General features: G+C 59.7%; 1 protein-coding gene across 2 annotated transcripts; it reads right to left on the bottom strand.

Moving 5' to 3' along the window:
• SMTN (smoothelin) lies at nt 1–22,081 on the bottom strand. 2 transcript variants are annotated; one of them, XM_012657975.1, is made up of 21 exons: nt 21,921–22,081; nt 20,028–20,142; nt 15,400–15,548; nt 14,964–15,057; nt 14,793–14,871; nt 14,601–14,698; nt 13,357–13,677; nt 13,199–13,271; nt 12,507–12,578; nt 11,901–12,422; nt 11,537–11,709; nt 8,312–8,467; nt 8,151–8,226; nt 7,062–7,226; nt 6,900–6,962; nt 6,654–6,723; nt 5,522–5,695; nt 5,176–5,293; nt 4,441–4,592; nt 3,319–3,483; nt 1–299 (listed from the first exon to the last, which is right to left on the bottom strand). In XM_012657975.1, exons 2-20 carry the CDS (start codon nt 20,076–20,078, stop codon nt 3,339–3,341), a joined length of 2,751 nt encoding a protein of 916 aa, XP_012513429.1. In that variant the 5' UTR covers nt 20,079–20,142; nt 21,921–22,081; the 3' UTR covers nt 1–299; nt 3,319–3,338. The 2 variants fall into 2 exon arrangements, with proteins under 2 accessions (XP_012513429.1, XP_012513430.1); XM_012657976.1 differs by lacking the exon at nt 21,921–22,081 and adding an exon at nt 20,315–20,399.
• Between the last annotated feature and the right edge of the window lie 1,957 nt (nt 22,082–24,038).

Genomic DNA, 24,038 nt, shown 5'->3' with positions numbered 1-24,038 from the left:
TTGAAAACCAATAATTTATCAAAACGCTGCGTGTGCGGGGGAGGGTGTCGCGACAGACAGGGCGGCGGTGGGCAGGCGCACAAGGAGGGACGGTGCCCGGAAGGTGGGGGTGGCAGCTTGCCGCGGGCGGGCCGTGCGGGCGGGGAGGCTAGACATTCTTGCCGCGCAGGCGCAGCTCGTGGCGCCGCAGGTGGTTGTAGAGCGACTGCACATAGGTGAAGACGCACTTGGGGTCGGGCTTCTTGCCCATGATCATCATGTCCTCCACCTCCACCAGGGGCACGCAGTCCACTAGCATCCTGCGGGGAGGGGGCACGAGGGTGGTTGTCAGCGCTGGCCTCGCCTCTTGCGGCTGCCCTCTACCCCAAGGTCTTTTCATTGCCATAGCCTGCGGGTCTTTTATAAACTCCAGACTCCTCATCGATTGGGGGAAAAGCCTTCTAGGAAGGCAGGAAGCCCCTGGCCGCACTCACCCAAGCCCAGAGGCACCCCTGTCGGGGAGCAGAGCTAGGCCGGTGGAGATGGAGATGGGGGGAGAAGAGCGCCCATCGCAATCAGGGAGGTCCTGGGTCTGCGTTTCCCCCAGCCCTGGGGAGGGCCTGGCTCCAGATCCCGCCCACGTTCTCCCTGGAGGGCCGCCTTCTGCTCACTCTCGCTGTCATACTCTGGTTGGTACAGGCCTCTCAGCTGGGCTGTTGCAGCCCGAGGGGCTTCACCATTGGTAAATATTTCTCCATGGCCCCCAGTGACCCTCTGGTCCCCCATGATTATCTGCTAGCTGCCTGACCTGGTACTTCCTGCCCAGAGTCCCAGGAACACCCGTGCACTCCCCCCCTTGGGGAAGTGGAAGGGACAAGGGACACACAGCTTTGCTGCTGGAGAGAGATGCCAGGGAGTGTGTGTGTGGGCGGGGGGTAGGGCGGTTCATTAACCCTATCACCTGCCTTGAGTAGGGCAGGGAAGGCAGATGAAGATCCCAGCCAATACCAGCTAGACCATCTATACTGTGTTGAGGGATGGGACCACCTCTCTGACCATCCTTCAGAGTGCTAGCTGCACTTTACAGATAAACTCCTTGCACTTTACGGGGAAACTGAGTCACAGAGCAGAGGCGCTGTTTCAAGCCCCATAGTTTAGTATGTGCAGAGCTGGGCCTCATGGGACCCAGGCCCCCAGTCCTGGGTGCTGGCACCAGCCTGGATCCCCCTCTTCCCCACTGCAGGAGCCCTTTCCCCACTCTGCAGTGAGTTGCAACTAAGCAACTGACAGCCCCAGAGCTCTAAAGCTGGCGTGTGCTCTCTGGTTCCTTTTCCCCTCCTCTCCCAGAGCAAGACCTCTCTGCCTGGCTCCCTGTTTGCTCTCTCCCATCTGCCATGCCTGGCACTTAGTAAATGCTCCGTCAATGTCGAACGAGTTTCCTTTGGCAGGGAAGGCATACAGGCAAGAATCACTCTTATTCCCAAGACACCTGAGAGCCCAAGACCACCTCCTGTCTTGGGCCTTCATGGTCAAACCTGGGACTGTGGTAGGGCTGGGCCTACTCCCAGCTCACCTGGACTCCCTCCAGGACGGAGGCTGGGAAGCAAAAAACCTCTGTTTCAGTCCAGGTTCTTCTACCCTCGGCCAGCTGTGGATGCTAGATAAGGCCCTGTTCTGTGACTCAGTTTCCCCCCCTTTATATCCCAGTCATTCCCTATCTCATTTGAGACCTTGGAAGCACACAGAGGTTCCTGGCTCTGCTGCTGATGCGCTATGTGCCCTTGGGGTCATCCTACCCCATACTGGGCTTGTTTCCCAGCTGTAGCATGGTACAGAGGCAGCCTCTCTCTGAAGCTTCTATCTGTGGCTATCTTCCCGGGGATCCCGGCCTCCCTCCCCAACCTAGAGCTCCCTCCCACCCCTGGTGCCTTCCCTGGAGACCTTATAAAGACATTGTTTACCCTGGGGCTCAGGGCTCAGGGCTCAGGACTCGGGCTGCCCCAGTGACAGGCCAAACACCAGGCAACTTGAACAACATGGCTGAGTCACAGTTTCCAACTGGATCAGGGCTCAGCTGGGCCCCTCTCCCTCCAGGCCAGCCTGCTGGCCGGCAGCTCCAAAGTCCATATATGACCTGGAGACAGCACCAAGCCCATCCTTCCCTCACCTGCACTGCTCCTCTGAATATATGTGTGCACATGTGGGCTGCCCCCTGCAAGGGTGCGAGGCCTGAGGGGCATCCGAGTGCACCCAGAGCTAGCTGTGTGACTCACACTACTTTGGGCAATCCCCTCGCTCCCTCTGGACCTCTATTTTTAATCCTCTCTGCAACATGGGTGGGAAAACAATGATGGGCAAGAAAAGAGCCACTAAGTGGGGAGTCTGGAGTCCCAGTTTCAGGCCTCAGCTCTGACCTACCCCCCCACCCACCCCTGGGAAACCCTGAGCCTACCTCTCGCCCTCTCTGAGCCTCTTGTCTGTAATGGGGCTGTTAGTTCAGGATGTGAATTCTCTACTGTGGCCCTGAGCTGAGGTGACCAGAGAGGAAATGCCACAACTGGCTTGGGGATCTGGAATCCCCAACCAGAAACATCTTCGTGTTGAACTGGCCCCTCTCCTGATCTCCTCACTTTAAAGTATGGCACCACCAACTCTCCAGTCCCCAAACTGGAAACCTGGGAGCCTTCCTGACTCTCCTCCTCCCTCCCCAAACCAGACGTATCAGGAAGCCTGTCCCTCTACTTCTTAAGCTTGTTCCAGCCATCTAGTGCATCCCATCTCTCATGCAGGCCTCATCCAACGATTGTTCTGGAATGCTAACCTGACCACATCCATCCCTCCTCTGTTTGGAAACATTTTATGACTCCTGCTGTCCTCAGGAGGAAGTTCAAACTCCTGCCTGCGGCCCCTTCCTCCCTCACACCCAGACTCAAGTTCCTTCCCTTCCTGGGTGTGCCACGCTCCCCACCTCTCTCATCCTGGCCCTGTGCATAGGCTGATCCCTTTGCCTGGAACTCCCTCTCCCTCCTTTAGCCTGAACTTGTTCAACTCCCAGCTTAGTCTGCATTTATTTCAGATAGTCCCAGACCTGCAGCCTGGGTCAGGTGCCTCCCCCGGGCTTCCCCCATCCCAATCCTGCTCACCTGAGTCAGCACTGCCCACTGAGAATGGTTCCACCTGCTAGGCCCTGAACCACCAGGACACAGGGCCGTGTCTTGTTCCTGTGGCTTTTCTAAGGGTTCCCCTGCTTCCCCCACCCACCTCCTGGGCCCCTCTCTGTGTGCCCTGCTGAGCAGATTCCGGTGAAGCGGGGCAGGTGGGAGAGGCGGCGTTTCTCACCGTGGGGCCCCAAGCAGGGGTTAGGACTTTTTGGTTTTTACCAGCCCCTTCTGGACCAGACAGCGGTAGAACTCCTGGATGTACGTGTACACGCACTTCCAGTCAGGCTCTCGAAGCCGCACCATGTCCTCTGTATCCAGGAGCTGCGGGCAGTCCGCATGGGTCCTGGGGAGGGTAGGGGGCCGGGAAGGGGCAGGGGGGCAGGGGGCCAGGGCCCAGGCGGGTAAGAAAGGGAAGAGGCAGAGAAGAGAGAGGGGAGGAGAAGAGAGACACACACGTACACACACAGAGACATGAGTTCAGTTACGTTCCCAGTGCTGCGATCTGCCAGCCCCCTGCATGCCCCCTCCCCACTGTGGACGTGCTGTTCGCTACCCATCACTAATGGTGTGCAATGCAGACAGGGGTGGGGGCCAAACCAGTCACAGGTGCAGAGAACTCTTGGGGCAAGCGGGAATGCGGGGTGGGGGGCAATGGCGTTGGCGCCAAGGTTGGAGAGGAGGGCTGTGCCCCAGGGAGGGGGGGTGAGGGAGGCGTGAGAGGAGGTGGGGGGAGGAGGAGGAAGAAATCTCGGGGAACCAGAAAGAGGAGGGGAGAGGAAAGACAGATGGAGGAGGGTGCTGAGGGTGAGGTGAGCAGATGGGGCAATGATTCCAAAGTGGAGGGCTTGCTGATGTCCTATATAAGCCTCTGGCAGCACCTATATAGGCTGGGCGGGCACGGTGCCCGGGCCAGGAGCCTCCTTTTGGAATCTCCAGCCGGGATCCCGTGGGAGCAGGAAGCTCTGGTGATAGTGGGAGGAGAGCAGGACAGAGAAAGGGAGAGAGAGAGGGAGAGGGGGCAGAGGGAAGATGGAGGGGATATGGACAGGGCCACCTGGTGGGCCTTGGCCCAGGTTGGTGGGCGGGCCTGCGGCTCCTTCGTTCCGGCGGGCACCTGGCACGCTCAGCATCGGGTGGGCAGGGGTGGAGAAGGACGGGGACTCTCTGGGGAAGGGGGATCTCAGCTGCTGACTGACAGTGTGGCTGGCTGGCTCCAGCGGGTCTCAGGACAACAGGGCCTGGCCCCAATGCCTAGCCCCAGATGCCCAGCGACATCAACAGGGCTGGGGCCCACACTTACTCAGCAGACGAGAAGGCCACCTCGAAGTTCTGGCGCCGGTTTTGAGGGCTAAGCTGCCCATAGTCAAAGGCCTCAGGGAAGAAGTTGTGCACCAGGGCGCAGAAGGCCATCCCATCACTCCAGCTCGAGGAGAAGTTCTGAATGTCCACGTGCTATGGGTGGTAGAAGGACTGGTCAGGACCCCGGGGGGCAGCTCCCCTATGCCCTCAACCCCCTAGTGCTTTGGCATTCCAGACCTATGGCAGCTGGACACAGAGAAGCCCTGTGGCTTGCTCACGGCCACACAGTGGGTGCACAGTAAGGACACGAGCCTCCGCCAACTCGGTCTGTCCACTTCTACAGCTAAGATTTAGGGGGACAGAGCTACCGAGAAGCCCAACACCACCCAGCCATGGCCGTGGTCATGCCCATCACGCCTTCCCTCATTTATAGAAACTTACCCAATGCCCCCCACAAAGCAACAAGGAGGGGATTCCAAGAGTGGGGTCTGGCCTTGAACTGTGCCCACCACCCAGGGGGCCCTCATTAGGCCCTGTCACTTAATCACTTATTCTGGAATCTTGGGCATGTCATGTGTCCTCTTTGAGCCTCATCCCAGAATAAGGCTTTCCACGTTCCCTGTGAGGCCACACGGTGGCTGTGAAGTGTACAGGGGAATGGAAAGGAGTTCGGCCAAGGAGGTGCTGAGCTGGGGTCTGGGGAGACCACTGGGCCACCTGGTGTCCTAGGGCTCACCTCGTAGCCACGTGTCTTGGCTCGGCACCAGTCCAGCAACATCTGCTTGATGCTGTTGGCGTTGGGGACCCCGAAACTGGTGGAGCGCTGCACTGCTGTGCGGGGTCCGCCAGGGCTGCTGTGGGGGTGGGTGAGGACCAGGTCACAAGACTATAGGGGGCTCAGCCTGCAGTCGGCCCAGACCACGGACCCCAGGCCACGCCTTCCGAGACCTTCAGACCCTTCCCAGCACAGATCAAGCCGCCCTCTTCCTGCCTATGGCCCCGCCCACCACCACACAATCCCTGCCCTCTGCAGACATCAAACCCCGCCCCTCACTGCCCAGCCCCCGCCTTCTGCCGCTCACCCGGCAGCGCTCTCTTTCTCCAGCTTCTCGATCATGGCCTTGCGCGCCTGAGAGGCTGAGGTCTTGGGCAGACTCTGCGCCTTCATCATCTCTTTCTTCTTCTCCGCCTGGCGTTTCTCCAGCGCCGCCAGGCTGCCGGGCCGCGGGCTCGCCTGGTCCTCGCGGTCGAAGATGCTATCGGATGGGAAGGTGACTCTTAAGCCGGTGGAGGAGGGACACTCCCCAGCCTTGGCCACCACTTGCCAGTATCTCCACTACCCCTGAGGCCAGCCAGCAAGGGAGACTTCCTCATCACACCCATTTTACAGAGGAGTACACCAAGGCTCAGACGCCAGGAAGGTTTTCATCAGGCTTGGCCCCCTCCCACCCACTGGGGAGTTTTCCGAGAAGCCTCACCATACCATCAAGTTACAGGTGAGTTCAGCTTCTGGGCACTATGAACTAATAAAAACAATGACCAGTATAATAATATTAATGGTAATAATAATAGTTCATGTCTGCTGAGCCTTTCCTGTGTGCCATTTTAATTTTCATAAGAAGAGGGAGGGACTCTTACCATTTCCACTAAAGATGAGGAAACTGAGGCCCCTAGCAGAAGTTGCCTAAGATTTCAGAGGACATGGGGGGCAGAACTTGAACTTGAACAAGGTCTCTCTGACTCAGAGTCCCTAGACCCCTCTGGTTCTCAGCCTGGATTCAGATCCTGTCCTTGCTTTCTGCCAGCCCCAGCATCCTCTGTAACATGGAGTGTACCCCTCTCTCATGGGGCTAAGGAGTAAAGGTGCTCTGTGACCTAGGACGTGCTTTGCAGACATTGGGAAGTGGCAGTGCCATCAGGCAGCTCATCGTGGCAGGCAGGCTGCTCTACAGGTTCAGTGCTATTGCTGCCCCTCGGAGCTGTGAGACCCCAAGCAAGTCTCTGGCCTCCCCGAGCATCCAACTCCCCATGGTGTGGCTGAGGAATTAAGTGAGCTCACAAAGCGAGCAGGAGTGGTCTCTCACTTTGCCCCTCCTTGGCTGTATGCCTATCACCTCCCAGCGTCTCAGTCTACCCCTCTGCAGAATGGGTACACAGTGAGCTCCCCTGTGGCACTGACTCCTCTGTGGTCTGCGAGTGGGTGCGTGTGCTCACCTGCCCATCTTCTTGGATGAGGAGGAGGAGGAGAAGGTCTTGGTTTGCATCATGGTGCTGCCACTGCCATCTGCAAAAAAGGGCAAGGAGAGCCGGGTGAGGGGGTGGGAGGCTGTGTGGAAAGATGGTGATAGCTACAGGCGGAGAAGAGAGAGGAACAGCACAGTCGAAGACACGGAGAGAAAGCTTGAGGAAGAGCCCGAGGGGGCCTGCAGGCGGGCACAGGTCGACGCTGGGCAGCCTTACTCTCTGAGCGCCTCACGAAACTCGACTCCACCGTGGTGGTGCGGGCCGTCCGGGTGCCATCATCTGGAGGGGCAGGGGGTGAAAAGAGGATGTGAGAGGCATATGGGGTCACGGGAAGGACATGTGGCCACCCTGACCCCTGAGCTCTGCTTGGCCCCTTACTGGAGTGGACGAGCCGCTCGGTCTTGGTGACGGTGCTGACAGCTGAGCCATCAGCTGCCCGCTGGCTGTGCCGCGTGGTGGTCTCGGTGGCTGTGTTGCCACGGCTGTCCCCTGGCCGGGCCCGTGCCTCCTGCAGCCGCCGTTCTCGCTCCTTGTCCCGCTGGTCTGGGTGGGGGATGCCCCATGCATGCGCAGAAAGGCCGCCCAATGCCCACACAGCACATATGCACAGGCACAGGGGCACACAAGATGGGACGGAGGGTGGCTTGTTAGAAACACTAACGACACAGGTGACAAGGGCCTCTCTAGGAGCAGTGGGGGTGAGGGGACAGCCATAACTTGGCAGGGAGTGGGGTGTGGGAGGACGCGATGGACTCAGGCAGAAACCAGGGAACGTGGAATACCTGAACTCAAAGGACTATTTGGACCCAAGAAGGGAGTTTCTATGGGAATGAGTAGCTGAATCAGGAGGGAGTATCTAGATTCAGGGAGGGAGTAGCTGAGTACAGGGAAGGAGAAGCTGGGTGAGGGCAGTAGCTGAGCAGGTCATCAAATGGGTCTTTGGGAGATGAGCAGCTAGAGGAAGGAATATCTAGACTCAGGGAGGGAGGAATTAGAGGGATCTGAGAAGCAACTGGATCCAAGGTAGAAAGAGTAGTTGGGAGAGAAGCTGGTGAAGTGGGTTAACTGGACTTAAAGAAAAAGAAGGTGGGTGGGGATGGAGGCTGGGGTAGCCGGCAGTGGGCCCCGGAGGAAGCAGCTAGATTCACAGAAGGAGTAATTGAGACTATTTGGAGAAGCAAATGAATCTAGAATCTGAGGGAAAGAACAGCTGTGTCCAGGCAGGAGGTATCTGGGGGAGGAAGTAGCTATGTCCAGGAAAGGAGAAGCGGGGTGGGGGCTGCGGCTAAGGTGGCCAGGGGAAGAGAAGCAGCTAGGCAAGGGAGCAGCTGGTTCGAAGGAGGCAAGGGAGCAGCTGGGTCTCGAGAGAAGCTGGGCAGGGCAGTTCTCGAGCTGGAGTGTCCACAAACAGACCCCAGAGAGTGAGGAGGCAGCAGCTGGATCTAGGGTAGGGCGCTGGCTCTCTACCTCTCTTCCTTTGTCGGAGCTCACGCAGCGCGGCCCGGATGAGCTTCCGCTCTTCAAAGTCCGTGGTCTGATCCAGCTGCACATAGAACCCGTCATTGCCCACCTGGTGCCTGCTGGTCCCTGCCCCCTGCCAACCCCCAGCCCACCAGACCCGGCTATACCATCTTGTCCAGGACTCCCTCATCCTCAATGGCCATTAACTCCTCGGCGCTCAGTGGGCTCCGCCCACCTGGCGCTTTGTCCGCCCGGGTCTGCTCAGCACCATTGGCCGCTTCCGAGGGAGCTGCCGAGGGAGGCTCTGCCGGCTCTGGCTCCATCTGCGGGGTAGGGAGAGGGCACGGACTTTAAGCAGGTAGGTGAAACCCACCATGTCCCCAGTGGACAGGGCACCAGATGCTGGGGCTGCTGGCACAGCCTTGAAAATAACCACTAGCCTGCCAGCCTAAGGATGGCCATGTTGGTGTCAGGCTCAGGGAAGAGACATTGACAGGCTGTGGCAGGGCTTCCCAGATTCCCGGAATTGTATTAATATAATCAACAGTGGCAGTAATAATGATTTCCATTCAGTAATAAGTATTGTATAAGCACAAGGGATTTTACTGTCCCCATTTAACAGAAGGGAAGATTGAGGCTCAGGGCAGCTGAATGACTTGCCCTCAGTCCCTCTATAAGTTCCATGCAGTCTGGGGTCTGAGCTGAAGGTAGCCTAACTCCTGAACCAAGTTCTTTCGGCTGCTTCTCTCCCAGCCCCCTCCCAGGCAGGCTCTGCTCTGTCCTGCCAGTTCCCGAGGCCTGGGTCCTCCTGGGCCAGTGCCTGGGCAGCACATGCCCCCCACCTCCCTTGCCAAGAGGGCTGGACCAGGGCCCGTAGGCTCTTGACCAGGTGTCTGACTGGGGCTGCCCTCAGCCAAGATCCCTCTGAAGCTCTCCTCGCTACCACCTGCCCCCACCGACCCCTGCTGGGGCCCATCCTCTAAGGGCGTCCAGCCTCAACCTAGCCCCCACCCCTCCCAGGGCATCTCCCTAGCCCCTTGAAGACAAGGCCCGAGCCCAAATATTACAGCCCCTCCCCTCTTGGCAGAGCCTCTCTGTCTGCTACAAGGGTAAGGAGAGCCGAGGTGGCAGCTGTTTCAGGGAGGCTTGGCCAGCGTGGGGGGGTGGGGCTGGGACTGGGGGCTGGGCCATGCCAGGGGCTGCCAGGGCAGCTGCCACGCGTGCCTCAGGGCTGAAGCCTGGCACCTTCTTGCCTCAGTCTGGGAGCACCCCGGTCCCCTGTAGTACAAATAGGTAAACTGAGGCTCAGAGAAGGTGGTGACGTACCTAAGGTCACTTAGCAGAGGCAGAGCCCGGCTTAAAACCACCCCCTCCCACAGCCCAGGGGGACTTACAAGACTGCTGCTGCGGGCAGTGCTGGCAGAGGAGCGGCGGCGGGTGCTGAAGGCAGGCGGGTGGGCTACGGGGGTCCCTGCATCCTCGGCTGCCTGGAAGAAGGCCTCGGGGTCTGCAGCAGCCAGGAGCAGCTCGCTGGGCTCCAGCTCAGGCTCAAGGTTGGGCACGAGTGGGACCCCCAGCCGTAGGCTCAGCACCTCCACCTGCCTGCCCAGCGCGTCCAGCCGCCGGCTCAGTGCCGCTGTCTCTGCCCGCAGCTCTTCGGCTGCCCGGGCCACTGGCTCCACGGCAGCCACAGCTGCCTCGGCGGCCTGAGTCACTGCCACCCGGCCTGCCTCAGCCACTGCGTGCAGCTCCTCCAATGCCCGGCCCAAATGCTCCTCAAGGGTTGCAGCCAGCTCAGGCCCAGGACCTGGAACCCCCGGCATGATGCTGGTGGGGTCTCTATAGGGAGTAATTGTGGGGTGGTGGCAGGGGCTGCTGCCTCTGGCTGCCAGTGTCTGAGTCTTTGCAGCTGGTCTGAGGGCGAAGGCAAGGGCAGCAGGCCTGCCCCGCCCCTGCCGGCCTCCCAGCCCACCACCAGCCAGCTGGAGCTGTGGCCCAAATAGAAACCTATTCTGGGCTCCACTGTGGAAGGGGCAGTGGGGGAGGGGTGGCCTGCCCAAGCGTCAGGCCTGGCGCTAGCCCTGCAGCCATTACAGACCCGCAGCATAGCAAGACTGCATGGCTACTGAAGGATGACTGAGACCAGTGCCCCATGCCTCACAAATGGAGAAACTGAGGCAGGGAACAGGGAATGGGCCTATATAAGCCACTGCACACATGAGCCAGAAAGATCCAGTCTGCCAGACTCCAGAGCCTGCACTCCTCTGCCCTCATGCTGTGCTGTTTCACATGGGGGAGATGAGGCCCAGGGAGGGGGGACTTTGAGCGATCTGCTGTAGCAACTGTTTCGGTCTGAGATAAACGTCTGAGATAAATGTTCTCTGGCCTGCCGTGGTGCTCAGATCCAACCACAGACTTCGAGCAAGTACATTATAGGCATATCATCTGTTCCCCCTTGGTGCTAGATGGGTAAACTGAGGCAAGTTGTTGGTGTCAGACCCAGGTCTCACTGTGGTACCTCCCACCCATGTCAGGGGCCTCGGCTGGTACCCCCTGCCCCACAACCCCTTGCAGAGGGCAGGTGGGTCCTGCTTTGTTGGAGGAAGGGCGTTATCTTGCCCTCACTCTCTCCCTGTCACCCTTAAGAAGGCCCAAATCTGGCTCTAGCCATTTCACCTCAGCCAAAGTCCCATTCCGTCCCTGGTTCAGCATAGAGGGCATTACCTGGGCAGCCGGGTGGCCCGCTGGGATCCGTGTCCCCGGCTGAGCAACCAGCTAGTGGGTCCGGGGCTCGGGAATGAATAATGGAAGGGTGCTGCGTATTCAGTTCCCGTGGCACCTGCTCAGCTGCTGCCTCACCTGATTGGCGTCCCCCTGCCTGTCTGTCCCCATCCATGCTTCCACCCAACCCCCACAGGGAGGTTGACACAGATGCTAATCGCTAATCTCCAATCTCCTAATGGGCCAGGCTGATCTTGGATGAGCAGACTGAGCTGCTCTACACCTCAAGGCGGATGTCCAGAGTGGGGCGGGAGCAGGGGCACTGGGGCTGCCACAGGAAGACAGGAGCAAGCCCCTTCTACCCTCTCTGAGCCTCAGTTTTCCCATGTGTTCATTAGGAATGAACTAACCAGTTTCAGAATAAGGATCAGACGTGAGCATGTGGGAAACTTAAGACCAGTATAAAGTGGCATCTGACACACCTAGTGGCTGATACACTAGGGTCTGGCCTTAGCTCTGCCACCAATTGGCTGTGGACTGTGAGCAGCCTCAGTTTCCCTGTGTGTGCACCAGGGAGGAGCAGAGCAGAGGAGCCCTGCTAGCCCTACACCCTTACAGGGTCTATGTGAGGTTGACGGATGGTGAGGCTGGTGGGGTGAGGAGGGGCTCACCTTAATGCTGCAGCCTCCTCGGCCACCAGGGGAGGCATGGCTGAAGCTGGTGACGTGAGTGACACTGCCCAGCCGGGCCAGGGTCCCAGGGCCGCTGACATGGGTGATGGTGTTCTTGCCCCCACTGCTGGTGCTGAGGAGGGTAGGGGGCGCCCTCAGCCCCAGTGTCAGTTCTGGGTAGGGAGAAGGGCTGCTGTCAGGATCAGGTGGGCTGAAGGCAGTGCCAGCCAAGGCTGATGGCGTTCCTCATTCCCGGTGCACCCTTTGGAGACACCTGAGCCCTGGCTGCAGCACCTGTCCTACACGTGCAGCCGAGGCTGCAGGCACCCATGCCCAGCAGTGAGGGGGCAGCGGGGAGGCCTACCTGCCCTCTGGTTGCCTGTGGGCAGCAGCACCCGGCCCGTGGAGGCCTGGCCACGGCCATCCTTGATCTCGATGGTGAACGTGGTCTTCATATTGCCCCCTGGCTCGGCGGTGCCGACGGCCACGGGCAGCAGGACACCAGGCTCCTCTGAGCGGGCCATGGCCCCCCCTGCTCCGTTTTCAAGGGACCTGGCAGCTAGGCCCCGCCCACCGGGGCTGTCCTCCCGGGGGCAGCTCTGAAGCTGGGCCAGGGGCTGGGCTGTTCCTCGTTGCTCCTTGCTGAACCGGGAGGAGGTGTCACTGGGACTGTGAGAGGAGGAGCCGCTGGAGGAGGAGGCAGGGGTGGTGCTGGCGAGGGAGGGGCCCAGGAGCCTCGTGGGGGTCAGGGAACCTAGGGCAGAGCGGGGTGGGCCGTCCTGGAGCCCAGCAGCCAGAGGCGAATCCGATGTGAACTTGCGGACGCGGTCACGCACAGAGCCAGCCCGCTGGAACGGGGAAGGTCCACTGGCCAGGGGGGTGGACTCTAGAAAAAGGGACAGGAGGGCTGTCAGTGGCTGGGTGGGACAGGGACTGCCCAGAGGTTGGGGGTGGTGGCAATAGGCAGTACCTCGGTTCTGGGCTGGCTGGCGGGGAGTGAGCACAGACAGGGAGCGCTGGCAGGGTCGGGATCCAGCCAGGTCTGGCAGGTTGGGGAGGGGTGGAGGCCATGTGGGGGAAGAGAAAGGAGAGTAGATTGGGGGGGTCCACCCCTCACATTCCTCTCCTCCGCACCTCCCTAGCCCCCAACCCCTTCCTGTACCCAACCTCCCCGGCCTCCCCATCCCTTCCTTCCCACACAGCTGCATCTCTCCCAGGGGCACCTCCTTCCCCTCCTGCACTGACCCCAGGATGACTTGGACACTCCTGGGGGCCGGGGCTAGGCTTGGGCTGGAGGAAGGGTGCCCAGATCCTCCTGCTGGTGGGGATGGGGGACAGCCCCCCTGGCCAGCGCTGCCCATGGCTCCTGCTGGGAGATGGGCGCACTCCCTTATTGGGGAAAAGAATGCGCCTGAGGCCCATTGCCTTTCAAGGCTGCAGGGAGGCCTCCGGCCATGGGTGTGGGGGGGTGGGCCTGGCTGGGGGCGGGGACACCTTCAGAGGTGGGGGAGGGATGGGGAGAAAGGAGGAGAGTGCCAGGGACTGCCTGGACCTGAGAAAGCTGGAGCTGTCCAGGCACAAGAGCCCATTCTCCAGGCAGGGAAAGGGAGGCTGGGGGAGGGGAAGGCAGATGCCTATTGCTACCCCTGCTGGGACCCTCACCTGCTCTCTTGGTGTCAGAGGGGCCTCTGGTGGGGCTCTGGGCAGCAGGGGGCTCTGTGGGGCCAGGCAGGAGCTGCAGGGAAGACATGGCATGGGCAGGGCCTGACTCCCAGACCCAGCTCACCTGCCTGGCATCCCTGCCCCTCATCCAAACTCACCTTGTTGACCACCTGCCTCTGAGTGCTAGGGGGTGCTGGAGACTCCTGGGGGTCAGGGCTGGTGGCCTTGGGTGGGCTGGGGGGTGGCTCAGGGCTGCCTGGAGCCTCAACTGCAGGACAATGGGCCTTGGCAGGCTCCAGCGGAGGCTCAGGAGAGGCAGTGGTGGGTGAACTGTTGGGCGAGGCAGATGAGCTCGGTGCGCCCCCAGGTGGGGCCCGCAGCAGGAGTGTCACTGTGGTCACATCATGGCTGGTGCCCTCAGGGGTTGGGGTTGACTCTGGGACCTCTGCCTGCTGCTCCCGTTCCTCTTGCTCTGGCACCTGCAAGGAACCCATAGGATGCAACCAGGGCTCTCCAAGTCTCGAGTGCTGCCCCCACCCACTGAGGCCAGGCTGGCAGGTGCCCAGGGTGGGGCATGCAAAGCAGAGGGGCTGGGCATGGCTTCCTGTGGGCACACCTGCACGCTAGGGGCAGTCTCTGATCCCCACTTCCCAATCTCTTGGCATTGCCTAGCCAAAGGTGGTCCCGGGAGGACGGGGTCCTAACGTCAGTAGTTGGGGATGGTAGGAGACCTGCTGGGGACAGGAGCCCTGGAGCAGAGGTTCCTGACCCCTATCTCAGCCTAGTTAATCAGGGAGTGGGGCTGGGGTCCTGCCAGGACCATAGACCCAGCAGCCTCTGCTGGCCACTTAGGGAACTGCATGGCCTGACCTCTCACCCACACTCCCTGGAGAACAGAGACAGCCCTGTGGACCGTGCTCCATGAGTCAGCTGACACGCAGGCCCCGCTAAGCCAAGGTAAGGATGTGGGTTGTCCGGAGGGTGAGGGGCAGCCTTGGGATGGGTTTAAGCAGGGGAGGTACCAGGGCCCGATTTGCATTTCTGGGAGATCCCTCTGCAGCTGGGTGGAGATTGGATGGCAGGGGTCGGGGTGGAAGGTAGGAGAAGTACCAAAAAGCACCGTAATGGGACAGGGACAGGAACTTGGGAGCAGTGTAGACAGGCTGGTTTTACTGGGGAAGGCCTGGGTACAGAAAAAGTCTGGAGTGGGGGACACGTGGCTGGAGGTTGCCCAGAAGAGTGGGCAGAAGCCTGAGATAGAGCCCCAGTGTCCCCCAAACGCAGGCTGGGGGACCCCCTCACATTTAAATACCAGTCTAGCAAAGACACAGGTGCTCTGTGCTATGGCCATCTGTGGGCACAGGACGCTGGGCCACCCTCCCAGCCTGCCCATGCTCCTTACCTCACACCGTTCCAGCCTACGTGCTGCCCGCCCCTTGCTGTCCTCTCTTAAGCCACTGTTGGGATGCCCACTGCACAACCTCCCAGCCAAGGTGGCCGCTGGAAGAGAGGGGGCAAGTGTCAGGCAAGGGGCCGGGAGGTGCTGTGGGTGGCATGTGGCAGGACAGAGGCGGGGCCAGGACAGGGCACCTACCCTCAATCTCCTGAGCCCGGACGCGGCGGATAGCGGCTCGGATCAGCTTGCGTTCCTCATACTCCCCGGCGCTTCGCAACTGCAGGTGAGAGGCAGGCCATGGGTGTTCAGCTGTGGGGTCCAGGTCTTCACCTGCCCTGCCCCCATCCCCTGCCCCGGCCTGGGCCTCACCAGTGTGGTCAGCTCCTCCACATCACTTATGGACTCCAGCCGCCCCGCCAGCCGTGCCAGGGCGGCCCGCTGCTCGGCTTCCCGCTGCTGAGAGCTGCAGAGACATCATGACTGTAACCACCATAGCCATGGCCAGGTTGTGGCTAGAACAGAGTACCCCGAACCTTGGCAGAAGGGCAGGAGCTGTGCACATTGATACATGCATGCCCATGGACGTGGGCACTAATACCAATGCTCAGACATGCTGTCCACACCAGCATGACCCAGACGCCACGATCAGCACATAGTCCATGCCCACAAACACCCCTGTGTATTCCAAAAGCGTGCACATACTGCTGTTTGCACACACAGCAGACACGCTTGTGCTCACACCTGCCTGCACACATGAGCTGAGCCTCTCACCCTCTCATCCCCATGCTCAACCCCTGCCACTCACTGCAGCCAGTTCTCCTTGTTGTCCTGTCGCTCTGCACGGAAGCGCTTGGATGCCAGGGCCTCCTCCTCGCGCTCCAGCTCCTGCCGCTGCAGCTCCCGGATGGCAGAACGGATGCGCCTCCGCTCTGCCAAATCTGCTGTGACCTCCAGCTGCAGGGTGGGTGGGGGCGAGGGGCAGGTCATTTTGGCCACTAGGGGTGGAGGGCTGGCACCAGCTGCCCACGGCTCTGCCTGGGGCACAATGAGTGGCCTGTCTTCACCCCCTCTGCCCCATGCCCTTCACATGCCTGCCTACCCACCCAGGATCCCAGGGGGAGACCTAGCTCACTGTGTCAGGGCTCATGGGGAACCCACTGTGCATTGTGGGTTACAGAGCACTGACTGTGAGTGGGCAGCCAGCAACCGCCCACCTGTGCCACGTGCCGGGCCAGGCACTCCTTCCTGCAACTTGACTCCTGCCCCTCAGAGCCCTTCATCAAATCTCCGAGAGCCAAGGAGCCCTTGCAGGAGGAGGGACCCTGAGGGCCACTAACAGGGTCCCTGGAGAGCAAAGGGTGACTGATTCAGGCAGCTGGAGTCCACCCTGTGAGCAAGGGAGATTCTCACGGTCTAGTCCCAAAGCACGCAGCCCTCCTGGGGGTTGGCTGCCTCATCCACAGATGGGGAAACTGAGGTAGGGACAGGTACTTAGGAGTCCTAGCTTCCTGCGTGGCTGAGAGCTATTTTTCTTCCCTGGCCTAGCCCTAGCCACCATTGAAGGAGCCAGGTCCTGGAGTGGGAGAACCATTCCCCCAGCCAGATAAGGCAGCTGGCACCAGGAGCCACCCAGGGTCCTCTAGAGGGCATTCCTGGGTGACAGGTGCTCCTACCAGCTCCTCAGCCCCTCAGCCCCTGGCAAATTGGGGGTGGCTGGTCTAACGAGATCCAGGAAAGAGCTGATTCAGCCAATCCTGTTGCCTCCCCCACACCTCCACCTGGCAGAGCCACCCCCGACGGACCCTCTGTAGCTCAAGGGAGAGAGGACTGGCCCAGGGCCTTCCAGAAAAACAGTGGCAGAGATAAGCCTCCAGTGGGTCTGATAGCCAGATGGGAGCGAGTAAAGGCAGGGTTATCTCCTCTGCCCCCACCCCCCAAATCATTCAGGGTAAGGCCAAGGACCCTTCTTTTATAGCACCCCTCCATCATTCCTTTTTGCCTAGCCAGGTGGCAGCAGTGGGATCGATAGGTTTCAGCAGGGAGGTGGGATGGTCCAACTTAGCCACGAGCCAACTTGTCCTAGGCTGAAGAGAGTGGGGAGAACCCTAGGGACAGTGTCCTCCAGGCTCCACATTCCTGAGGACCCATGGGAGGGTCCCCTGAACCCCTAGCTGGTTCCAGTCCCAGGGCAGTGGGTGGGAATAGGAGCCGTGACTAGGGGTCCCCCCTACATCGCTGCAGACGCAATGAGCACCTCTCCCCACTTAGTTCTAGCCAGTCAGGAGGAGGGAAAGAGAGGACAGGGCAGATGGAAAGGACAGGACACCTAAAGGCATCAGTCGCATTTTTGAGAAACTGTGCGTCAGACCCTATGCTAAGCCCCCATTTGTCCTAACCTCACCAAAACCCTACTTTATTATTACCATTTGACAGAGGCGGAAACTGAGGCTCAAGGAGGAGAAATGATTTGCTCACAAATGACCTGAACCCAGGTCTCTCTGACTCCAGGGCCTGCCCTAGACTGAAGCTAGCTCTGCTACTGGGGTCTGTTTATCATGGTGGGGACCTTGAGGACCCTGACACTGTGTTGGGGACCCTACTAGCCTGGACTAGAGATGTGTTGAGGCCTAAGGGAACCTATTATAGCAAAGAAATGGAGAATGAGGCTCACCACCCCAACCTGAAGTCCTGGCCTCAGGCCCAGAGTCCCCGGTGGTACATTTTGAGATTGGGGGCCAGAGGGGTCTGCTGGTCCAGCCCCTCCTGTCAGAGGGTAAAGAGGCCCAGAGGCACAACGACTAGTCCTTTGTCTCCTGGGTTCCCATTCCCAATGCTCTGGGCTCCAGAGATGAGGTTCTTGTCCCTTAAAAAAGCCTGATGTGGGAACTTAGCCACGTCTGCAAGGCAACTCCTGGGAGCTTCAGTGACCCCATCTGGAAAATGGGAACCGCCCTCTGACCCCCCTCAAGTGTGTGGGGCAAGGCTGGGGGCCAACAACCTCATTCCACTGGTCACCCTCTGGTATGACCCTTCCCCGTGGGCCTGAAGGCAAAGGTTGGACCACAGTGTCCCCGCTGTGTAAGGAGGGGCTGTGGGAGGGAGGGAAGGAAGTACAAAGCGCCATTGTCCACCGAGGGGGAAGGGGAAGAGGATGGGGCGGTTTCCTAAACTGCCCAGTGAAACTCTCCCGGGAGGAAAGAGGGTGCTTCCTCCTCCCGTGGGGCCCGGCCTCCGGCTACATTCTGCCTTCCTGCTGGATGTCAAGCAGGTCCCGACGTCTCTCTGGGCCTCAGTCTCCCCACCAGCACAACAGAGGTGACTCTCTAGGCCTTCTCTCAGTCCCGGCGCCCCCGCTTGTCCACGGGTGACACGCCAGCAGCGGAGCAACGCCTCGCCAGGGGGCGCCGAGGGCCCGCAGGCTCCGGAGCGGCCCGCCCCCGCAGGGCAGCGTCCCCGCCTGTCCCCGCGTGGCCCTGAACTAAGCGCCTAGGGGGGAGCCAGGCAGGAAGACCCCGCTACCGCCTTCTTTAATGTCTGGGTCCACACGGAGGAAACCGAGGTTCACAGAACTTAAGCAGCTTCCCCAGGTCACCTAGCTAGCGAGTGTCGGAGCCTGAACTCGAACCCAGGGCAGAAGCGGAAGGCTGTGGCGGAGAGGCACGTGGCGTGCGCGTCCCCAGGCGCCCCCACTCCGCGCGGCCCCCTGCCCAGTCCTCAGGAATGTGCGGGAGCCGGGGCCGGAAGCGCCTGCCGGTGCACCCAAATCCGCCAGACGCTGGGCTTCAAGGCAGCGCAGCGGGCCCAGCTTTCCCTTATAAGGCCCGGCCCCGCGGGGAGGAGCCCGGCTCGGGACGCCCCCGTCCCTGCCACGAGGCCGGCGGGGGCCGGGCCGGCGCGCGGGGCGGGACCGTCGGCAGCAATGGCGGGGGCCCGGTACTGGAGAAGCCGGTCTCCGGGTGGGAGAGACCTCGGGAGGCACTGCGGTCTCGGGACAGGGGGCAGGGTCTCAGGTGTCCTTTCCCAAAGAGGGGGCCTGGGGCGGGGGTGGGCTGACTTCAGTTGCCGCTCCAGCTGATTCTCTCCTCTGAAATCGCTTTCCAGCGCCCAAACCTCGCATGAGAGTGGGGGGTGGCGGCTGGAGAACCCTGAGGCTGAGGTTTGACCCCTACAGATGGGGATCCTTGGGGACCTGGCCTGGCTTTCCCTCTGCTTGGAACGCTCTGCCTCTACTGCCCCCCTTTAGGACTGGGAATTCCTGAGGGGAGGTCGAGCTGACTGGTGGGCACCATTCGCTCCAGGCTGAACACAGCCCTACGGTGGCAGACACCCAGAGAACACACAGGCCACGTGCCTTAGAGAGGTCATGGCAGCAGCTGGGCACTGCACAGTGGCTGGACTAGGCTGACTAGCTCCAGCCTCTGCCTCCACGAAAACGGAATCGGGGTAGGATGGGTTACTTATCTTCTAGGGAAGGTAAATCTTTAATTCACCCCCCTGGACAAGGGTCAGGGGCTGGGAGGTGGAGCTCTGGCCCCTCCTCCAGGTCAGCTGCTGCCTGGTTTTGCTGGTGGGCCCATCCCTACCCTGCTGTGTTGCCCTATAGCCTTTCTGTGCCTGGGGACAGATAGGGCACTCAGGAAGAAGCAGGGGAAGGGGATGGAGTGGCCTCGTCCTCCCTCCACCACAAGATCTAGGCCCATGCTTCATTCGGTCCCGGTGCTAACCCTAGGACCTAGATTTCGTGTTCATGCACATCACCCCCACACTTTATAGGTAAAGGAACTGAGACTCAGGATAGAAAAATGACAGAGTAGAAGTCACAGAACCCATAAAGGCCCACCCACAAAGCCTGTCTCTCTCTTATGGGCTCTTCCAGCCTTGACTTTCCCGAGATTCTTAGTCCCCCAGCGTCCCCTCTGGGGTTTGAATCTTGGTGCAGTTTCTTCTTAGATGGGTGCCCTTAGGCAGGTGATTTCACCTGAGTCACAGTGTCCTGGCGTTCAGAGCTGCTGTGACCATTCTGTGAGATGGTGCACCAGTACCCAGCCTGCCCCCACCATGCCCTGGCATTATTAATCACTGCTGCTACCATTATCATTGGGCCAGCTTCCAGGGGTGGGCACTGCCCAGGCTGTTGCTTGGCAGAGGCAGATTTAGCCTGCCCACACCTGTGGCTGCACATGGGTGCGTCACCAGCAGTTACTATTTAAACAGGTGGTAGCAGTGGGGGGCTGGGAGGGGCCAGGCTTCAGCACCTGGCATGGACAAGCACAGCCACAGAAGCCTCTGCTTCAGCCACATGGAAGCAGCTTACTCCTGTTCCCCTAGCCCCTCCCCATCACCTCTTCCTGCCAACTGAAAGGTAGCTCAGATTGGCCCTGCCTCTCTGGCCTGGCTTGCCTGTCCCCACAGTGGGGTGTTGGGATCACTTACCAGCTTCCGAAGGGCTCCCTCGTCCAGCCCAGCTAAGGCCTCGTCTGCCATCTCAAGGGCCCCTAGCTCTGTCCGTCCCCAGTGCCTGTGGCACCTGTCACCAGCTCAGAGGATTCTGCAAGGCACAGATATGAATCAGACCCAGAAACCACAGGCATTTGAGCTCTGTGCCTTAGTTTCCCTCTCCAACACATAAGCATCCCTTGTCCCATTCTTGCTTTCCCATCCTATAATATGGCTCTTGGTTGCGAGTTGCCCTCTGCCCTAGGGTTTGCTGGAAAACTCACCAAACCAGAGTAGGGGTCCCTGGTTCCAGCCATGCCAGCTCAGCTACCAGTCTGCCGTGTGGCCTGGGCTGGGCTCTCATCCTGTCTAAGCCTCAAACAGGGAGGCAGGGACCTGGATCGAGAAGGCAGGGTCCAGCAAGGCCCACCCAAGCTGTGCTCACCACCAGGGGGTGCACACCAGTCTCCACAGTTTCCTGCCCCACCCACCCATCCCCAGGGCCTGCCCAGCCCCCACCCACTCCAATGCTCAGCCTCTGGCTGTGGGCTGAGCCCATATCCAGGTCTTTGCTGACACCACCACTCTCATTCCCCCAGGTATAAGAGGTACACTGAGTCTTCCAATTCTTGGAGCCAGCCCTCCGCGTGCACACCCCTCTCCACACCTCCTGTCCTTGCCCTCCCCAAGCTAACTGTCCTGACTGCATGAAGCCAGGTTTCCAGGCACCCAGAGCCTCCTGCCAATTCACACACTTAAAACTCAATTCCCCAGCTGGAAAGGCCTTCAGAAGCTGACCTGCCCAACCTCTGGATTTCAGGCAAACCGAGAAGATCAGAGAGGGCCGGGGATTTGTCACAGGGGAAGGAGGAACCCAAAGACTCAGAGGACAGGGAGGGATTTAATTAAAATATTGGTCACCTCTAGCTTCTGAAGTCCCCTTTCAAAGTGTCCCCAAGGGCCCAGGACACTCCCTCTTGCCCCATCACTGCCTGTCAAAATGGATCGCTAAATCCTGGCCCAGCCTTCCAGTGCAGTTCTCTCCTTCCTCCTGTAGCCCTGTCTTTCCAGAATTTGAGTGCCCATGGCCTTGGCACACTGTAGTAGTAGAGGTACGATGACTGAAATGGCCCTAGGATCACCCCCCCACACACACACACACGCACGCTCACACAACTCCTGTTGATTCATCCCTCAGTCATCCCTTCCCCCCTTCAAAACAGTCACTTAGGAAGTCACCCCACCCAGTGAATGGGTCTGGGGGGGCTACTAAACCATACAGTTGGGGTATGTGGGACCCTGCCTGTTCAAGTCACAGCTTGCTTCTCCCATCCTGATAGGCTCAGATGGGTATCAGTCTCCCAACCTGTCTGTTAGGGTCCTTGTTTTTTATCTACCTACTTAGCCTGGGGTAAACCCCCTTGAGACTGTAGCTCAGTGGTCACCAGCCTTGGGATCTGTGGATACTCTGATTCTCCCATGTCTTTTCTTCTGAGGCGCAGGGGTCACTAGTGCCTAATCTAGGACACCCAGGGGACTGTAAGTGGCTGGGAATCTTCCTCAGAGATTCCCCTCTCCAGTCCCATGGCTCCCTGTCACACAGTCTGGGGTCGCTGGACATCGTGAGGGGCCTCAGGGGTCTGTGGGAGCTTCCGCAGGGCATCTGCCCCACAGACTGGCACCCCTGGGGGGCGTGGAGCCTCTTGGAGGTCCATGGGCATCCTCTCCCAAGGTCTCAGAACTTTATCCCATGGCTTAGAGTTCCCGTAGATAGGTGGAGGTTCCTAGGTCTGAGAGTTCCAGAACCCCTGTCCAGATATCCGGGTTCCACCCCCCGGAACCCGTTGGGGCGGCACCAGAACGCCCCCCGCACGAGGTCGGCACACCCACCTCTCAGTCCAGCCCACCGGTCTGGCGCGGACTCGGGTTAGCTTGTTAGGGACCCGGCAGATGGATTAGAGACGGGCAGGCGGGAGGCGCCGCGACCCGATGTCCCAGGCCCGCTCAGCAACCGTCCCCTGGACTCTCTGTAGAGCCGCCCGTCCAGCCGCGCCAGCAGTCCCGCTGGCCCCGCCCAACCCCGGCGCACCAGCCAATCCTCGGTTGGGTACCGCCCACCGTCGCACCCCATTGGGAAAATTCAATTTGATGGCCACTCCCCCACGGAAGGCCCCGCCCCGCGCGGGCCCAAGATGTTGGAGGCTGCAGTCTTGGGGTGGCAGCAGCGCCGGCTTTGGTGGGCGTCGGCAGGATCGCAGACTCTGTGCTAAAGTTGAGGAAGGCTCCCGGAGCAGGGGTAACTGGCCTGGGATCATACGAGTCACAGAGCCTTCAGGACAGCCCCTCTCCGCCCTTCTCTTTGTTCGTGAGACCATGTCCCCTCCCTCGGCTCCACCCTCTTCTTGCGTCACTGCTTAAGCTCCGACGCCGCCCCCAGGCTGCTTTCGGGACACCTGGTCCGAGCCACCTCAGAGCAGGAACAGAGCGACCGGCAGCACCTTGACTTGGGTTGGAGTGCCAGGACCATGTCAGGTGGAGCAGGATGAATCACACCGCACGCCTTACCAAGTCCACACATCTTCGCAGAGACATTGCCTTCACCTGGCACGCTTCTCCCATCCAGGCCCTCAGGATCTGCCTCTTGGAGCGCTTGAGTTCTACACTGGGAATATCATTCAACAAATGGGGAAAACTGAGGCCCAGAGAGAGGTGACATGCCCAAGATCAAACAAGGAATTAGCCAGAGGACCCAAAATCTCAGACCCACTGGGGCAAGCTACTCCACCTCCAGCGCTAGAAGCCCTAAAGCCGCCCACGGGTCTCCATAGAGACCAAAGGGGGTGGAGCTTGGACCGGATGGGGTGTGGAGCCCTGTCTGTCAAATAAAAACAATAATAATAATAATATCAACTCATTTATTTTGTACTTGCCACGTACCAAGCATGTAATTCAAATAACAACCATATGAGACCAGGATTATTGGCCCATTTTACAGATGAGGACAACAGCTTCTAGGTAGTGGAGCTGTAATTCATACCTAGCCTCTTCTGAGTCTAGAATCTGTGCTTTCGACCACTATAATGTGGGATTGTGGGGCGATGGTTTCAGCCTGTTGTCCCAGAAGAGCCCTGGTTCAGACCCTCTGAGACACTCCCACCCCTATCTAGGGAAAGGCCCAGTATCCATGCTGAGACTCTTTTCCATGTGTCATATAATTTCGTCCCCATATCCCTGAGAGGTGGTCCTATTTTCTTGTTGGAAAATCAAGGTGTAGAGAGGGAAGCTACTTGTCAGCACAGGAACAGGAGCTAACAGAATCCAGTTTGGAGGCTATAGTTTGAGGTCCTAGGTCCTCTCTACCTGTCCTAGGTGCCATCTTATTCTTCAGAGTGAGGGTCAGCTCCCTACAAGGCCAACTCTGTCATACTTCAAATGCTATGTACCCCTTGGGACGGCCCCTTAAAGCGGGGCACACCTAGGACCCCTCAGATTCTTAGGGCCTGCCTGAATGGCGGCTGCAGGCTCTAATGAATGGCCTGCTTCGATGCTTGCTCTGCCTCGTTCTCCCACCCTGTCCCCTCCTGGGCAGGCTGGGAGAGGAATTGCACGGGTGAGTTCCTGTGTGCGTCGACTTAATGTCTGGCACAAGTGCTCACTAGCGTCTGGAGGTACCAAAGGGATGTGTGGGTCCTGTCCACCTTCAAGCGCTTAGGACCCCATCCCACCTCCAGACCTACCTGCCTGCTTCTTTCTCTTCCTCTCTGCAAGAGGCAGTGACATTTTGGGGGCTGAGGGGCGGTGGCTGAGGAGTGGTGATCTCAAGATCAAAGGGCAGCCTGGTGGGGTGCTGGAGAAGTTTATAACCATGGCCCAGGAGAGAGTAAACATCCGTGAGGAGGGCCCTGGCATTTACTAATCACTTGTTGCACGTCAGACGTGGGGCTCCCACTACTGCAAGGTGACCATCGTATGAGATAGGATTACTCCGATTCTACAGGGGAGGAGGTT

Source organism: Propithecus coquereli, unplaced genomic scaffold, assembly GCF_000956105.1.
Source record: "Propithecus coquereli isolate 6110/MARCELLA unplaced genomic scaffold, Pcoq_1.0 Scaffold567, whole genome shotgun sequence".
In the NCBI taxonomy this organism is placed as follows: Eukaryota; Metazoa; Chordata; class Mammalia; order Primates; family Indriidae; genus Propithecus; species Propithecus coquereli.
This window is presented reverse-complemented; position numbering and strand designations above follow the sequence as displayed.

Bases quoted from the DNA above. Each gene is read 5' to 3' on its own strand.
- SMTN (XM_012657975.1), bottom strand. From the start codon at position 20,078: ATGGCAGACGAGGCCTTAGCTGGGCTGGACGAGGGAGCCCTTCGGAAG. The intron at 15,058-15,399 runs GTGAGTGGCAGG...ATGTCTCTGCAG, and splicing joins AACAAGGAGAACTGGCTGCA to CTCTCAGCAGCGGGAAGCCG. The intron at 6,963-7,061 runs GTAAGGGGCCAA...CTGCCCCTCCAG, and splicing joins CGAGCGGCTCGTCCACTCCA to ATGATGGCACCCGGACGGCC.